At 44.6% G+C, this 18,576-nt stretch overlaps 1 protein-coding gene across 3 annotated transcripts in view; it reads left to right on the top strand.

Annotated features, from left to right (window-relative positions):
- LOC140492254 (shootin-1-like) overlaps positions 1–18,576 on the top strand; it is a 109,556-nt gene that overhangs the window by 26,695 nt on the left and 64,285 nt on the right. Inside the window, exon 1 of one of the 3 annotated variants that reach the window (XM_072591186.1) lies at positions 2,038–2,079. The exons of the other annotated variants lie outside the window; for them this stretch is intronic. Coding sequence (XP_072447287.1) covers positions 2,061–2,079 — 19 coding nt within the window. The 5' untranslated portion in view covers positions 2,038–2,060. Of the gene's footprint in view, positions 1–2,037; positions 2,080–18,576 lie in introns of those variants that run through there. 3 annotated transcript variants of the gene reach the window in all.

The raw sequence follows: 18,576 nt of genomic DNA, 5'->3' as shown, positions 1-18,576 counted from the left end.
TACCTGGATTACACCTCTTCCCACCCTACCTCTTGCAAAAATGCCATCCCGTATTCCCAATTCCTCCACCTCATTTATTGTATCCGTTGCTCCCGATGTGGTCTCCTCTACATCGGGGAGACTGGGTGCCTCCTAGCAGAGCGCTCTAGGGAACATCTCCGGGACACCCACACCAATCAACCACACCGCCCCGTGGCCCAATATTTCGACTCCCCCTCCCACTCTGCCGAGGACTTGGAGGTCCCGGGCCTCCTTCACCGCCGCTCCCTCACCACCAGACGCCTGGAGGAAGAATGCCTCATCTTCCGCCTCGGAACACTTCAACCCCAGGGCATTAATGTGGACTTCAACAGTTTCCTTATTTCCCCTTCCCCCACCTCACCCTAGTTCTAAACTTCCAGCTCAGCACTGTCCCCATGACTTGTCCGGATTTGTCCTACCTGCCTATCTCCTTTTCCACCTATCCACTCCACCCTCTCATCCCTGGCCTATCACCTTCATCTCCTCCCCCACTGTACTCTATGCTACTCTCTCCCCACCCCCACCCTCCTCTAGCTTATCTCTCCATGCTTCAGGCTCACTGCCTTTATTCCTGATGAAGGGCTTTTGCCTGAAACGTTGATTTCGAAGCTACTTGGATGCTGCCTGAACTGCTGTGCTTTTCCAGCACCACTAATCCAGAATCTATGTAATAACAAGGCCTGATGTGTGTGCGGTAAGGGGCTAGGACACGGGGGAGTTCGCGTCCTAAAGTTATTGAACTCGACATTGAGTGCAAAGTGCTGTCAGGTCCCCAAGTGGAAAATGAGATGCTGTCCTTTTAGTTTGTGCCAAGCTTCACTGGAGCGCTGCAGCAAGTCTGAGACAGAGCTGTGGGTCAGGAAACAGGGTGGGGTGTTGAAGTGGCAGGCAAATGAAAACTCTGGGTCACCTTTGTGGGCAGAATGTGGATGTTCTGTGAAGCATTCACCCAGTCTACACTTTGTTTCCTCCAATGTAGAGGAGACCATGTTGTGAGCAGTGAATGCAGTCGACTAGATTGAGAGAAGTGCAGGTAAAGTGCTGCTTCCCCTGGTAGGTATGTTTGGGCCCTTGGATAGTGAGGAGGAGGGGGGGAATGAGCAGGTGTTACACCTTCATTGGTTGCAGGGGAAGGTGCCATGGGGTTTGGGGGGTTTGTTGGGAGTGAAGGAAGAGTGGACCAGGGCATCCTGGAGGGGATAGTCCCTGCGGAAGGCGGAGAAGGGAGGGGAGGGGAATCTGTGTCTGGTGGTGGCATCTCACTGGAGGTGGCCGAAATGTTGCCTGATGGCCTCATGGATATGGATTCTGGTGGGATAGTAGATAAGGACAAGGGGAAGCCTATTGCTGTTGCAGGAGGGTGGGGAGGAGGTGAGGGTGAAAATGCGGGAGATGGGTTGGACCCAGTTGACAGCCCTGTCAACAATGGCGCTGGGGAATCCTCGGTTGAGGAAGAAGGTGGACATTTCGGAGGCTCCCTTGTTGAAGTTGGCCTCATTGGAACATTTGTGATGGAGATGGAGGAACCGGGAGAATGGAATGGAGTCTTTACAGGAAGCAGGGTGCAAGGATGTATAGTCCAGGTAGCTGTGGGAGTCGGTGGGTTTATGGTGGATACTAGTGGCCTACCACTGGAAAGCTATTTGTAAAGAAAACCTTTATGATTTACTGTACACTTACAAAGAAAGGCTTGTCTGATCCAACTAGTGCTTATTTGTTGTGTACTGACTGGCACAATGCCAGGGCAGACAATGACACAGTGGAGGTCACTGCCAACTGTGTGTGCATCACTTCAACAATTTAGAATAATTGTACATCATTTATCAGCATTTAGCAATGTTTTGAGAGCTTTATGTTCTAGTCAGATACTAAAGTATAACAGAATTGGTTGTCTCTGAGTCTTTGAATAAATTATATAGTCAGGTGAAGCAGAGAGTGTTAACTTACAGAGAGTAGTCATTAGCAATTCCAGAATTGTCTGTTCCAGGCACCGCAGTTAAAATGGAAGGAGATTCAGTTACAAAGATGACTGGACATTGATGAATCGTTGTTGTTGTTGTAAGTACTGGAAGTGAAGGGGACAGTAGGTCAAGGCTGTTTTTCATTGTAGTTTGAGAGTCTGTCTCTGTGCTGATAGAATTCAAAGCAAGTTGTGTCATAATACAGGAGTCTGTCACTGTGTGCATCTTACAGATAACATTGATGCTTTGTTTATTAGATTTAATTCACATTGAAATAATTGAAATAATCCGCCTGGAACCCTCCCTTTTATCTGCACTTGACCTGTTCACTGAGAATTGCTGTTGTGACTTTGGTTACCCTAATCTTTGGTTACAGCCTATCAGTCTTCTGTGTCTTTCTGGATTCTAAATGGTGGTGCCCAGAAATGTTATAGGTATCCACATATTGCATTGATAATGGGATTTGAACTGAATCTGGAATAGACATATGGATATCTGGGATAATATATTATAATTTTGAGTTTTCTCAGTGTCCTCTTTACTCTCAATATCAAACAGTTGTTTCCACATCTGAAATTTTGTACAGATTTATTGAAATAGAGTCATAGAGATGTACAGCATGGAAACAGACCATTGAGGCCAACTCAAACATGCCAGCTCGATATCCTAACCTACTCTAGTCTCGTTTACCAGCATTTGGTCCATATCCCTCTGAACCCTTCCTATTCATGTACCCATCCAGATACCTTTTAAATGTTGTGATTGTATCAACCTCCACCACTGTCTCTGGCAACTCACTCCATACATCTGCCACTCTCTGAAAAAGTTGCCCTTAGATCCCTTTTAAATCATTCGCTCTTACCTTAAACCTATGCCCTCTAATTTTGGAATCCCCCATTCTGGGGAAAAACCTTGTCTATTTACCCTATCTATGCCCGTCATGTTTTTATAAACCTCTATAAGGTCACCCCTCACCCTCCGAGGCTCCAGAGAAAACAGTGCATTATGAGTGGAACATCACTGTAAAGGTATAGGAGGTGGGAATGACACTTGTCCATCCCTGGCATGCTGCAGTGTTTAGATTACTTACAGTGTGGAAACAGGCCCTTCGGCCCAACAAGTCCACACCGCCCCGCCGAAGCACAACCCACCCATACCCCTACATCTACCCCTTACCTAACACTACAGGCAATTTAGCATGGCCAATTCACCTGACCTGCACATCTTTGGACTGTGGGAGGAAACCAGAGCACCCGGAGGAAACCCACGCAGACACGGGGAGAACGTGCAAACTCCACACAGTCAGTCGTCTGAGGCGGGAATTGAACCCGGGTCTCTGGCGCTGTGAGGCAGCAGTGCTAACCACTGTGCCACCGTGCCGCCACACAGTCCAGTGAGCTCCAGCACAAAATGGAGGAACAACACCTCATCTTCAAACTGGGCACTTTATAGCCTTCTGAGCTTAATATTGAGTTCAACACCTTCAAATTGTGAACTTACTCCCAATCCTTCCCTTTCTTTTAACTTTGCTTATTACGTTCTCTGTCACCATGTCCTCTCTTCCCCACCCCTAGCCTAGTGGGACTGTCTGTCCTTTCCAGTCTGGCAGTTAGACACACCTTTGTTCTACCATTCTCACATTCTGATCAATTAATCTGCTGCAGCAACATCCTTACTCCCCCAGCACTCCATGCCTACACTTCAGGCCAGGTCTGATTCAAAACATTATTGAAATGTCAACTGGACTCGAAACATTAGTTTCCTCTCTCTCTCTCTCTCTCTCTCCACTGATGCTGCCTGACCTGTTGTGATCTCCAGCATTGTTTATTTTCAGGAATTATCTATTCCGTATCTAGTTCTACTGCCTTTGTTCATTCAGCAAGTGATGTTTTGTGTTTTCATAGCTGCTTTGACTATCAGCAATTTTCCTGCTCCACAGATAGATAGGATAGTGAAGAAGGTGTTTGATATGCTTTCCTTTATTGGTCAGAGCATTGAGTATAGGAGTTGGGAGGTCATGTTGCGGCTGTACGGGACATTGGTTAGGCCACTGTTGGAATACTGCGTGCATATCGGGTCTCCTTCCTATCGGAAAGATGTTGTGAAACTTGAAAGGTTTCAGAAAAGATTTACAAGGATGTTGCCAGGGTTGGAGGATCTGAGCTACAGGGAGAGGCTGAACAGGCTGGGGCTGTTTTCCCTGGAGTGTCGGAGGCTGAGGGGTGACCTTATAGACGTTTGTGAGGGGCATGGATAGGATAAATAGACAAAGTCTTTTCCCTGGGGTCAGGGAGTCCAGAACTAGAGGGCATAGGTTTAGAGTGAGAGGGGAAAGGTATAAAAGAGACCTAAGGGGCAATGTTTTCACACAGAGGATGGTGTTTGTATGGAATGAGCTGCCAGAGGAAGTGGTGGAGGCTGGTACAATTGTAACATTGAAAAGGCATCTGGATGGGTATATGAATAGGAAGGGTTTAGAGGGATATGGGCCAAATGCTGGCAGGTGGGACTAGACTGGGTTGGGATATCTGGTCGGCATGGACGGGTTGGACAGAAGGGTCTGTTTCCATGCTGTACATCTCTATGACTGTAACTATGACTCTGTAGGATTTATTTCTAGGCTCTTACCCACTCTGTTCCAGCAGCTTCTGAGAGATTCTTATTCAGTGTCAGAATTTGTGTTTTTAATGTGTTATGTACCTCCAAAAGCTCAAGCTTATAAATTCTGAGATGATTCAAAAATTGTTCAGATGGCTTTCGGAATCCAAAACAAATAGTTTTCCAAACAAGCCAGTGTTCTTTCTGTAATGTCCGAAATCACACGACATCAGGTTATAGTCCAACAAGTTTATTTGAAATACAAGCTTTCAGAGTGCTGCTCCTTTTACAGATGCACCATTGAAAGTATACTGTCCCAGGGTGTAACGGCCTGGTATAACAACTGCTTTGCCCAGGACCATTATGCACTGGGACAGAAACTACAGAAGGTGGTGCGCACAGCCCACACCATCACGGAAGCCAACCTTCCATCCATTGATTCCATTTACACAGCTCGCTGCTGCAGAAAGGCTGCCACCATCATCACAGACCCCTCCCACCCTGCTAATTATCTCCTACAACCTCTTCCATCAGGCAGAAAATACAGCAGCTTGAACAAACACAGCAGCAAGTTCAGGAATAACTTCTTCTCAGCTGTTGCTAGACTGATGAATGCCTGTCTAACTTCGAATAATGTTGATCTTGCTAATGCTGATCTTGCCAAGCGCCGCCCTGAGTGAAATAACCTGCATGCCTCTGTCTAAGTTATTTTCTCACCCTATGATCTGTATATCCTTGATTATTATGATCTTCCTGAACTGCTTGCAAACAAAGTTTTTCACTGTACAGTACTTCACACAGAGTGTGGTGGGCGTTTAGAGTGCGTTGCGAGCAGAGGTGGTAGAGGCAGGCATGGTAGATTCATTTAAGAAGCATCTGGACAGATGCATGAGTACGTGGGGAGCAGAGGGATACAGATGCTTAGGAATTGACCGACAGGTTTAGACGGTACACTTGGATCGGCTGAAGGGCCTGTTCCTGGGCTGTAAATTTTCTTTGTTTTTTGTACTTAGGTACACATGACAATAAATCAAATCAAAAGGAGCAGTGCTCCGAAGACTTGCGATTTAAAATAAACCTGTTGGACTATAACCTGGTGTTGTGTGACTCTTGACCTTGTCTACCCCTAGTCTCCACCCTTCAGGCTCTCAGCCTGTATTCCTGATGAAGGGCTTTTGCCCGAAACGTCGATTTTCCTGCTCCTCGGATGCTGCCTGACCTGCTGTGCTCTTCCAGCACCACTCTAATCTAGACTCAGGTTTCCAGCATCTGCAGTCATTGTTTTTACCTTGTCTACCCCAGTCCAACACTGGCACCTCACCTGTTATGTAAAACCAATAAAATTATACAACATGCAGATCAAAGATTAAGCGATCTGTGTGTATAGAAACTAAATGGAATTGTAACTTTACTTTAAACTCTTCCTAATAAACTAAGCAGTTCCTATTACTTTGCTGATTAAACTAATGAGATTTGGATGAAAACAGAGTGTACAGCTCCCACCGAAGGGAAAAGGATTTGTACACTTTCCGTCATATGACTTTAGGCAGAGATTTAAAAGAAGGTCATGAATTAGCTCACCTTTAAAAAATTATCTTTATTTATTGGCTTCTGAAAAGATTTACAAGGATGTTGCCAGGGTTAGAGGATTTAAGCTATAGGGAGAGGCTGAATAGGCTGGGGCTGTTTTCCCTGGAGCGTCAGAGGCTGAGGGGTGACCTTATAGAGGTTTATAAAATCATGAGGGGCATGGATAGGGTAAATAGACAAAGTCTTTTTTCCCTCGGGTGGAGGAGTCCAGAACTCAAGAGCATGGGTTTAGGGTGAGAGGTGAAAGATTTAAAAAGGATCTAAGGGGTAACTTTTTCATACAGAGAGTGGTCCATGTATGGAATGAGCTGCCAGAGGAAGTGGTGGAGGCTGGTACAATTACAACATTTAAAAGGCATCTGGATGGGTCTATGAATAGGAAGGGTTTGGAGGGATATAGACCAAGTGCTGGCAAATGGGACTAGATTAATTTAGGATATCTGGTCAGCATGGACAAGTTGAACCGAAGGATCTGTTTCCGTGCTGTACAGCTCTTTGACTCTATGTGTTGGAGGAATGGTTAATACAAAAATCCTTAAAACCCACTTTCAGATTATGCCCAGTTATAGGACCATCATCTCAGCTCTCAGGAGTTTAGCTGGTGCTGTTAGTATAAATGGATATCAGTCTATGAAGGAAAAATTAGTTCTCATTCCTCAACATTTACAAATTAGCCGTATGCCTCTATCGGTGTCACGGATTCTATTCGGAAACTGATGAAATCGAGTTAGTTTCATCTCTAAGGTATGACATTTTAACAATGAATGTTTACTGGCTGAGAAAGCTGATGAATTTCTTGGCTTTGTGGCAGATCTAACAAGGAATTTGTTGACAGGAACATAGTTAATATCTCAAAATTAACATTCACAACACTCAACATAACCATCATCCCACAGTTGGTCATTTTTAGGTCACGCCCACTTCCTTTCCATCCCAGTTTTGGTTGCTGCAAGGTGGAAACATCATCTCAGCTCAAGAAGTCTGACGAATGAAACTTTTTTTTGTCTGCGTTGAATAGTCTTTTTGGCTTCTTCAAGGAGTTTAAAGTCAATAGAGAGACTGAGCTTTCCTCTGTGGTAGCATTTTTTTGCATAGGCAGTGAGCAGCAATGTTTTAAGGTTCAATGACATATCGAGATATAAAGCACAGTGTCCATCGGACATTACAATAGCAGCTCCATGCAGCCGGGGGAAGTGCAGAGGATCCTGTAAGTGGATCGGAGATGTGCCAATGAGCGTTCTCAGAGGCTGGCACATGTCAGATACCAATGCCCCTGGATTTGGCATTCAGGAGGCTAGGGGCCATGGAGTGCACCCTGAAATATTGGTGCCCATTGTCCAGCATGGCAGTCCATAAGACATAGGAGTGGAAGTAAGGCCATTCGGCCCATCGAGTCCACTCTGCCATTCAATCATAGCTGATGGGCATTTCAACTCCACTTACCCGCACTCTCCCCGTATCCCTTAATTCCTAGCATGATTAAAAATTTATCAATCTCTGCCTTGAAGACATTTAACGTCCCAGCCTCTACTGTGCTCCGTGGCAATGAATTCCACAGGCCCACCACTCTCTGGCAGAAGAAATGTCTCCTCACTTCCATTTTAAATTGACCCCCTCCAATTCTAAGGCTGTGCCCATGGGTCCTAGTATCCCCGCCTGATGGAAACAAATTCCCAGGGTCCAAGTAGTCATTTGGAGCCAATGGAGAGCTGAATCCAGCGGGTGCTTGCTCAAGGTTTTGTGTTGAGTTTTCCCAACATTGAGCTTGTTTATTGGATTTGGTCAGATAGGACCAGAATATTACTGAGGTGAAACCTTTCTGTCTTGCTTTATTCTTGGCTTTGGTAGACACAGGTTTTACTATTGATCCTAGCTAACTTTCATCAGTGTATAGATAACAGCTTGGTAGGAGAACAGCTCATTTTAGATGCATTATTCCTTAAAAGCTGTGCTTAACTAAAAAGTGATGGGTGACGTTCAATTTGATTGATTTAACACCTGGGATGTTATGGATAAGCTGAACAATGTTATTATAATTGAATGGGAGATCTAACAGCAAAATCTTGATGGAGTTGCCGGTGTTGGACTGGGGTGAACAAAGTCAGAAGTCACATGACACCAGGTTTATTACTGGTTTATTACCAGGTTTATTTGAAATTACAAGCTTTTAGAGCGCTTAAATTTGTGATTTCAAATAAACCTGTCGGATTATAACCTAGTGTCATGTGACTTCTGACTTTGTAAAATCTTTAATAGGTAAATATTTTTAATTTGCATCTACTTCCATACAGAAGGTCCAAACCTAGTCTGCGCTTGAACACATCAAGTAACAGTCAATACAGAATCTTTGTTAGAGTTTCTGTTTTTAATCAGTACAGTTCCGATATCCCTTTGTAGGATTGAGATACCTTGGTGCCTGATGCTATCTCAGTTGGCAATCAGTCAGCAAGATTAAGGCCAACAGAGATCCATTTCTGCAGTAATGTTGCATTGTGTAAGAAATCAGAGAGCATGCTTGAAGGATCAATAAAATGTTGATAAGTGAAATGGAAAATTGTTTTATTGTCTCAACATTTCAAGCCGATTAGTAGAATTTGTAACTTATAAATATACAAATGGTGCCAAATGTATATTTACTGCTCATTTTATTGCTCTAATTTTAAGCAAATTTATCTGTTAGTTTATAGATTGAACCTGGTCTGACAGAATGTATACTTGTATGTAAGTTAGCTCGCTGCGCTACACATCCTGGGACAAGCTAAATAAAGACATGCATGAGAATTATTAGAGGCATAGCATTCTAACCAGAAATAAATACATTGATTTAGATCCTATCTAACTTCCCTTGAAAAAAAAACCAGAAATGACATCAACCACCTTAAGAAACTGAGACCAATAAATAGAGAGGCGGGACATACCACCAGCGCTTTACAAGAGACTCTCACTGATGATGTCACCCAGTATGGTGACGAAACGTCTGAAAACAAACCTTCTAGCTCAGTGAGCTAACTTCCAGACTTATCATGAACCTGAGCTACAAATCTTCTCAAAAATCGCTAACGTATGTTTGTCTTTGAAATGAAAATGAAGATTTGTTATTGTATTCCCGCAAGCTGGAGAAATGGTTTTGCTGTTCAGTCTTGCCCTTAAACTTATTTAAGGTCAGATGGAGGGGATGGTCAAAGGAAATGTGAGGGGTAAGTTTTTTACACAGAGGGCGATAGGAGTCTGGAACACATTGTCGGGGTGTAGTGGAAGCAGATACAATAAGGACATCTCAGACTTTTAGCTAGGCACATGAATATGCAAGGAATGGAGGGATATGAATCAAGGGCAGGCAGAAGGGATGTTTATTTTGGCTTCGTTTTGGCACAACATTGTGGGCTGAAGGGCCTGTTTGTGTGCTGTACTGTTCTATATTCTAAATGCTGAGCAGATGAAAGTGCAGGGAGTTCCATAGAGCACAGGAGGTCCCTTTATTGAAGTGTACATTAAGAGTGGGGTCAAAGGTGAGTCTGAGCAATGTGGGCTATGGGGAGCAGTGTGGCTGAATCAAGCAACAACAACCTCACCAGTAAGAACATCTCACTCCATCTTTTATGCTTTTCATAAGCAGCGCGGTGAGTTTCCTGTCAGCATGTTGCCAATTGACAGTCATTAATGATTGCTCAGAGTCCAAATCACCTTATTAATATTCTGCTCCCATCTGACCAAATCCGCTAAACAAGCTCAGTATCAGGAAAACTTGAAACGAAACCTACAGTGAGCAGCTACTGGATCCAGCTCTCTGCTGGTTCCAAATGTTGGACAATGGGCATCAACATTTCAGGGCACACTCTATGGCCAATAGCTTCCTAAACTCCGTGCCCAGGGACATTGGTATCTGACATGTGCCGGCCTCTGAGAACCCTCATTGGCACATCTCCAATCTACTTACAGGATCCTCTGCCCTTCCCCCAGCTGCACAGTGATGCTATTGTAATGTGTCGCTAGGACACTGGGTGCCCAGGAATGTGGAAGCAGCTTTTGGAGTGGACTGGGCTGCATCTCTGGGCTCTTTGTTTGTTGTCATGGTGATTAATCCCTCTGAATCTAACGGTGTGTTCACAGCATCCCCTAACTTGCCAAGCCTTCCCATGGTGCACTTTGCCCCTGAGCCAAAGCTACCAGGCTCTTCCTAGTGCTCCCTCACTGTGCTGTTTAGGCGTAGATACAAAAGCAGGAAGCCTGTTGTGTTGGTCAGCCGGCAGTGGGTTATCTCTAAGGGGATAACCTTCACACAAAGGGTCCTGGCACAGTAAGTCAAGAGCAACCTCTGATACAAGCTCCAGCCTTGCTGTGTGTGCGTGGGGTTGGTGGGGGGGGGGAGGGTGTGGGTGTGAGGGAATACATGGATCAGAGTCAAGATGTTGTCCTCTTAAAGGGTGAGGAACCAAATGACAGGCAATGTCCCCCTCTCACCCCCTCCCCGACCACACCATACTCTCCCACCTCCACCACTCCCACCTCTCCCTCACCACCTGATTCTTCCTGCCCTACAGGGGGAGCTGTTTGCCTTCTGGAATGAGAGAGAGACAGACAGACAAATATTGTGGGAAATGAAAGTGGATGCCACAGCTTTTCCTGTTGGTGTGGGTTAGGGGTGTCCCAGTGTGCAAGTAGGTAGTGCAGAGGGCAGGTACAGGTAGTGGTGTCAGGGTTAGGATAGAGGGCAGCAAGTGAGGGACGATGTTGCAAGCATCAGTGGGAGTGGCAGAGCACGGGCCTTGGGTGGAGGTGGGTGCAGTAACGGAGATGGAGTGAGTGTGAGGTATTGGAGAGAAGATGGTGGAACTTATATTTGGAGAGTGGAGAGGGACTTTTTTTTCCCCCTTTATTCATTCATGGGATGAGGGAGTTGCTGGCTATGCAGCATTTATTGCCCATCCCTAATTGCCCAGAGAGCAATTAAGAGTCAACCACATTGCTATGGGTCTGGAGACAAATGTAGACCAGACCAGGTAAGGATGGCATCTTCATGTCTGGCCACATGTCTGGCCTATATTGACTCCAGATGAAGGGCTCTGGCCCGAAACATTGATTTTCCTGCTCCTCGGATGCTGCCTGACCTGCTGTGCTTTTCCAGCAACACACTCTCAACTCTGATCTCCAGCATCTGCAGACCTCACCGTCTCCCCCTTTTAAAATTGAGATTGCCTTAACCTAGGCAGACATAGTCTGGTGTCATGGCCCCCTACCGTAGGGATGCTGGGGAATGAGGAAACCTTGTATCCTGCACCACTCCATCTAGGAGGACCTCTAGGACACTACCCCCTGCTGGTCATATGTGGGGCAAACATCAGCAACCATGCAGCACAGCTCCACTCTGCACTGACAGTGTAGCCCAGGTATATGATGAAGATGGAGTGGGCACAGGGATGTCAGTCTTTCCATGGTTATCCAGTGAATGGTGAGTTGTTCTGGGAAAGGTACAGAGTAAGACGTAAGAAATACTACTAGGATGGTTGGTAATCAAAGGGGCGAGTTTGGCAAGATACACTGGGAGAACTCACTCTGCCGCAGTGTGCCAAACCCTCTGAAAAACCCAACACAACTCGCACTTAGCCGAAGGAATGTAAGGTTTAGCCCTGAAACTCAACCCAAGAGGAAGACCTTGCATAGAAGCAGAAACCCCTTCATCTAAAAGATTGTTCCCAGATCTTAGTAATATTTATGAAGGGAATCTTTTATGTCTTCTATTTATCGCGTTCCAGGATGAATAATTGAAGAGGGAAAAGTTACTGGTGACTGAGGGTGGGGTGGAGATGGGTAGTGAGGATGGTGTGCTGGCGTGGATGGTGAGGTGACTGGAAAATTCCAGTCGGTGTGGGAGATTGACGGTAATAGCTCATTTCACTGGCTGTTGGGTGGTCGTTATCTCTCCAACAGCTATCCTGAAAGTGACCTTAAGGATGGTGACAGAATAATGGGCCGCTTTCCAACATCAGATCTCCTTGCTAGTGCTCTCCAGACATGCCTCCTATAACCGTTTGAGAATCGGCCCTATTACAGAGTAACTTGTTTGTTATAAACATGACTAAAGGCAGTGGGAGGAGCCTCAAACCAAAATAGATGCCTCCGACTGTTGTCAAGTTGGCAAATGATTCAAATATCCAGGCGGTCAGCATCGAAAGAATCAAAATCTGGCAACATTCTGAGACTGGACGAAAACTTATTTTTAAATTTAATCAATAAACATTAAAGATTTTCCGGCAAATATGGATTGGTCCCCAGAATGAGTGCTGAAGATTTCAGAATTCCAGTTCTGAGCTATGCCTCATTGAAATGTCAGTGTCTCCCACTGTCCTGAATATCAGAGCCTAAGGCTTCTTGAAATTAAATATTGCAGTGAATTAACGTGCAGCTTTTTCACTTGGAGACCTGTATTCCAGTTCTATCCACACTAATGTGATAAAGATTCATCAATACAGTCACTGAAATGCGAATATGAAATTAATTTAAATTATGTCAATTTAGTTTTTGTACATTGTATAAACAGGAGAGGATTTTGGCAGCTTTCTTCCTGATTTAGCACCTCTCTTCACCCCTGCATGGGGAAGGGACTAAGATAGGTGCCTTAATAATAGTCTGTTTCATCACCATCCCAATTGGAAAATCCCATCCAACCGCTCATTTACCTACCATTGAAAATCAAAGTCAAACTCAATCTAGAACCCAGCATGTATGAACCCTCATGGATAACGAGCAGTAACAATGGTCTGGAAGAATGAACTGTCCCTGTTGCCCATGAACTCAGGCATTTCAACATTGAGAACACGAGAGGAAGTACGGAAAAGGAATTGGAGAAAGGAATGCGAGTGATGTTGACACTGAGGATTGATCCTACCTCCCAGAAACACCTGGCAGATGCATGGTGGAAGATGTGGCTTCAGGATCAGCCTCATTAGCCTCCCAAAGACCCTCACAATCCATGACCAATGTCACGAAGTTTCCTAGGTGGACAATAATACCCCATCACTGAGTGACTGCCCACAATGGAATGAAGAAAAATGAGGAGAAATGTGATTTTGCATGCTTGGCAGATGGTACGTTTTACATTAAAGATCCACTGGGGAATATTAACTGTGACATTCTTGTTTTGAGGATGAGCATTCTGAACTCAAGTTCCATTGGAAACGATCAGTGCCAATTCTTTTTGAGAGCTTCATTGGTTTCAGTTCCATCAAGCCAGAACCCAATGAATGTCCCAGTGTTTGGTTTGCTCATCTATTCCTTTACTGTTGAAAATGGAGAATGAGTAAGCAGTTTACGCTGGAGGTGGAGAAAGTATGTGTTTTAATCACACTAGGATCAAGGTGATGATGAAGGCAGACAATGTTTTATAGGGATAAGTTAAACACTAATTTAAACACAAAAACACAAATAGGAAGGGATTTGGAATTTAGATTTTCAAGTTTCTAATACTTGTGCTCGTCATAACTTCACAACAATGGGAAGAAGGTGGAATTTTTGGCAGGAGCTGAACACAACGGTTTTTTTTTACCTGAGTGCATAAATTTATCTCATCCCTGACTATTACACAAGCCTATGGACAGTGCAATGATCATTTGGGAGTTGATAGCATTGGCGGAATAGGCGCTAATAAAATTAATTCAGAGGTGAGCCCTTTATCCTCAGATGATTGATGAGAAGCACTGAAAGGAAGGGGGTAAGATTGGGTCATTGGATTCTCTGAGGTCACTGTGCAGGATCATGAATGGAAGCCTTTACTAATCTGGCTACAGTGAGGCTGATCGGAGTGGAAGCACCAACTAAACTTTCTCCTCTGACTTACCTGACTGCTTTGAAATTTTCTGGAATATTTATGGGCCATAATTGAGCTTTTTCAAAACTCTGTCTCCTGTATGCATCTGGATGGGTATATAAATAGGAAGGATTTAGAAGGATATCGGCCAAATGCTGGCAAATAGGATTAGATTAAAAATCACACAACATCAGGTTACAGTCCAACAGGTTTAATTGGAAGCACACTAGCTTTCGGAGCGACGCTTCTTCATCAGGTGATTGTGGAGCGTCGCTCCAAAAGCTAGTGTGCTTCCAATTAAACCTGTTGGACTATAACTGGTGTTGTGTGATTTTTAACTTTGTACACCCCAGTCCAACACCGGTATCTCCAAATCAGGATTAGATTAGGTTAGGATACCTGGTTGGCATGGATGAGTTAGGCCAAAGGGTCTGTTTCCATGCTGTACATCTCTATGACTCTATGACTCTATCCTAACTTGCTGGTGAGGACCAATCCGAATGATAATGACAATCTGCATAAGGTGTGTTTTCTATAAAGAGGTACATTACTTACAAAACCAGGTTTTGAGAAAATGGTTGAGGTTAAGCTAAGACTTTAAAAGCTTCAAAGTCAAGGAAAAGGCAAATGCAAAGAGTTAATAAATACAAAGATGCCAGATGCTGGAAATTTGAAACAAAAACTGAGAAAGCTGAAAAAACACGACCAGTCTGTCAGCATCTTAGAGTCATAAAGCTGTACAGCACAGAAACAGACCCTTTGGTCCAACCGTCCATGCCAATCAGATATCTGAGATAAATCCAGTCCCATCTGCCAGCATTTGGACCATACCCCTCTTAACTCTTCCTATTCATATACCCATCCAGATGCCTTTTAAATGTTGTAATTATATCAGCCTCCACCACTTCCTCTGGCAGCTCATTCCATACATGTACCACCCTCTGCGTGAAAACGTTGCCCCTTAGGTCCCTTTTATATCTTTCCCTTCTCACCCTAAACATATGCCCTCTAGTTCTGGAGTCCCTTAACCTGAGGAAAAGACCTTGCCTGTTCACCCTATCTATGATTTTATAAACCTAAGATCACTCTTCAGCCTCCGACACTCCAGGGAAAACAGCCCCAGCCTGTTCAGTCTCTCCCTGTAGCTCAAATCCTCTAACCCTGGCAACATCCTTGTAAATCTTTTCTGAACCCTTTCAAGTTTCACAACATCCTTCCTGCAGCAGGGAGACCAGAACTGAATGCAATATTCCAAAAGTGGCCTAACTATTGTCCCGTTGAGAGAAACAGTTAGTATTTCAAGTCCAGTTTGTTTCTTTAGGTGACAGCTGCCGTGGTAAGAAAGGTCTTGGCAAATCAGAAAGCGATGAAGAGGAATTTGCTGTAGACCTAAACATTTTGATTGTTTCTTTCCAGTTGAATTAGGCTTAGGCTTTATCGAGAACGGTATTGTTAAAGACAGTTGTTAAAGTGCCTCATCACGTGGATGCTAGGAAAAGACTCTGAACCACACAGCTGCCCTTGGCAGTTTCTTTCCAATTCAGGCCAGTGCCTTTGTAAACTCTGACCACCATTATCAATTCTGGGTCTAATCACAGACAATGAGGAGGGAAGGGAACAATTGTCTGTGTTTAATAAGAGACTTCTTAAGCTCCAGTGAACCAGAAAATTAGTGTCAGTAAAAATGGAGATAGATTGGCAAATTACAGAAAATGTTAACAGCATTAATTTATTCACGCAATGTTGAAAATAGATTTAGATTAATGCAGGGGTTTAAGTAGCTTATTCCTTCCTGAGCTAAGAGGCTCAGTTTAGATGGGTTCTGAGGGGATCTTTGTGATGGTAATAATTGGACAATGCAAGTCACATTGGTTCTGACATGCATATCATTAACTAATCGTCTGCATTGTGAGCAGACTTTCAGGAAACATAGAGATACGACAAAACCTTAATGTATTCACAGAGAATTGATGGAGCTTTTTGACACAGTTTACCAGCTTTCCCTCTGAAACTGACTGCTTCCTCACAATTTAAGGTGGATTTTACAGAAATCCTGACATCAGAGGTCTACCATTCAAAACTTCTAAGCATCACAGATTTGTACAGCACAGAAACAGGCCCTTCGGTCCAACTCATCCATGCCGACCAGACATCCTAAATTAACTTCGTCCCATTTGTCAGCACTTAGATTAGATTCCCTACAGCGTGGAAACAGGCCTGTTGGCCCAACAAGTCCACACTGACCCTCCAAAGAGTAATCCGCCCAGACTCATTTCCCCCTGACTAATGCACCTAACACTACGGTCAATTTAACATAGTCAATTCACCCTAACTTGCACATCTTTTGGAATGTGGGAGGAAACCCACACAGACACAGGGAGAATGTGCAAACTCCACACAGACAGTCACCCGAGGCTGGAATCGAACCTGGGCCCCTGGTGCTGTGAGTTAGCAATGCTAACCACTGAGCCACTGTGCTGTCCACTTGGCCCATATCCCTCTAAACCCTTCCTATTTATGGCCCCATCCAGATGCCTTTTAAATGTTATGATTGTCTCAGCCTCCACCACTTCCTCTGGCAGCTCATTCCATACCCGCACCACCCTCTGTGAGAAAGTTGCGTCTCAGGTCCCTTTTAAATCTTTCCCTTCTCACTTTAAATGTGTGGCCTCTAGTTTTGGACTCCCTACCTTTAGGGAAAAGACCTTGGCTATTCACCTTATCCATGCCCCTCATGATTTTATAACCCTCTATAAGGTCACCCCTCAGCCTCCGATAGTCCAGAGAAAATAGCCCCCACCTGTTCAGCCTCTCCTTACAGCTCAAACTTTCCAATCCTGCTTACACCCTCCTATATCTTTTCTGAACTCTTTCAAGTCTCAGACCACCCTTACTATCGGGGAGAGAGACCAGTATTCCAAAGTTGCCTAACCGTTTTCCTGTACAGCCACAACATTTCAAACAAGTTTGCGGATGACGTTAAAATTGAAGGTGTTGTGGGCAGTGAAAAAGGATACTTCAGAGTACAACAGGATCCTGATCAGATGGGCCAACGGGCTGAGGAGTGGCAGATGGAGTTTAATTTAGATAAGTGCGAGGTGCTGCATTTTGGAAAAGCAAATCAGAGCAAGACTTATACACTGAATGGTAAGGTCCAAGGGAGTGTTGTTGAACAAAGAGACCTTGGAGTGCAGGTTCATAGTTCCTTGAAAGTGGAGTCGCAGGTAGATAGGATAGTGAAGAAGGCACTTGGTATGCTTTCCTTTATTGGTCAGAGTATTGAGTACAGGAGTTGGGAGGTCATGTTGCCACTGTACCGGACATTGGTTAGGCCACTGTTGGAATATTGCGTGCAATTCTGGTCTCCCTCCTATTGGAAAGATGTTGTGAAACTTGAAAGGGTTCGGAAAAGATTTATAAGGATGTTGCCAGGGTTGGAGGGTTTGAGCTATAGTGAACAGGCTGGGGCTGTTTTCCCTGGTGTGTCAGAGACTGAGAGGTGATCTTTTAGAGGTTTATAAAATCATAAGGGGCCTGGATAGGATAAATAGACTACGTCTTTTCCCTGTGGTGAGGGAGTCCAGAACTAGAGGGTATAGGTTTTTTTTAGATTAGATTACTTACAGTGTGGAAACAGGCCCTTCGGCCCAACAAGTCCACACCACCCCGCCGAAGCGTAACCCACCCATACCCCTACATCTACATCTACCCCTTACCTAACACTACGGGCAATTTAGCATGGCCAATCCACCCTGACCTGCACATCTTTGGACTGTGGGAGGAAACCCACGCAGACACGGGGAGAATGTGCAAACTCCACACAGTCAGTCGCCTGAGGCAGGAATTGAACCCGGGTCTCCGGCGCTGTGAGGCAGCAGTGCTAACCACTGTGCCACCGTGCCACCCACTTTCCCCTCTTACCATGTTTAGGGTGAGAGGGGAAAGATATAAGAGGGACCTAAGGGGCAATGTTTTTCATACAGAGGGTAGTGCGCGTATGGGATGAGTCAACAGAGGAAGTGATGGAGACTGGTACAATTACGACATTTAAAAGACATTTGGATGGGTATTTGAATAGGAAGGGCTCAGAGGGATATGGGCTAAATGCTGGCAATTGGGACTAGATTAGTTTAGGACATCTGGTTGGCATGGACAAGCTGAACTGACGTGTCTGTTTCCGTGCTGTAGATCTCTATGATTCTATTGTTCAAAATGGGGGTACAGAAAGGGACATTTTCCTTTAGTCGAGGGGTCAACATCCAGGGACCGTAGATTTCGAAAGCTAAGAGGAGAGTGGAGGAGAAATTTGCAGTCAGACAGTGATGGATGTTTAGGATTCACTGTCTGAAAATGTGGTTGAGTCAGAAACTCTGGTAACATTTTAATAATATTTTGAAACTCACTTGCCTTGCCATCGTCTCCTGGACTGTGAGCCAAGAGCTGGATAATGGGATTAGAGATATCCAATCTTTGTTGACTGACACAGACACGATGGGCTGAAATTCCTTTTTTATGTAAACATGTGCAAAAACGTTTGGTGGTAACTAATCCACAGCTGAAATTGATTTAGAGCGACATTGCTTGCAATTATCATGCCTGCCT

The sequence above is a fragment of the Chiloscyllium punctatum genome, chromosome 20, assembly GCF_047496795.1.
Source record: "Chiloscyllium punctatum isolate Juve2018m chromosome 20, sChiPun1.3, whole genome shotgun sequence".
NCBI lineage: Eukaryota > Metazoa > Chordata > Chondrichthyes > Orectolobiformes > Hemiscylliidae > Chiloscyllium > Chiloscyllium punctatum.
Note: the sequence above shows the minus strand (reverse complement) of the source record. Positions and strands in the feature narration are given on the sequence as shown.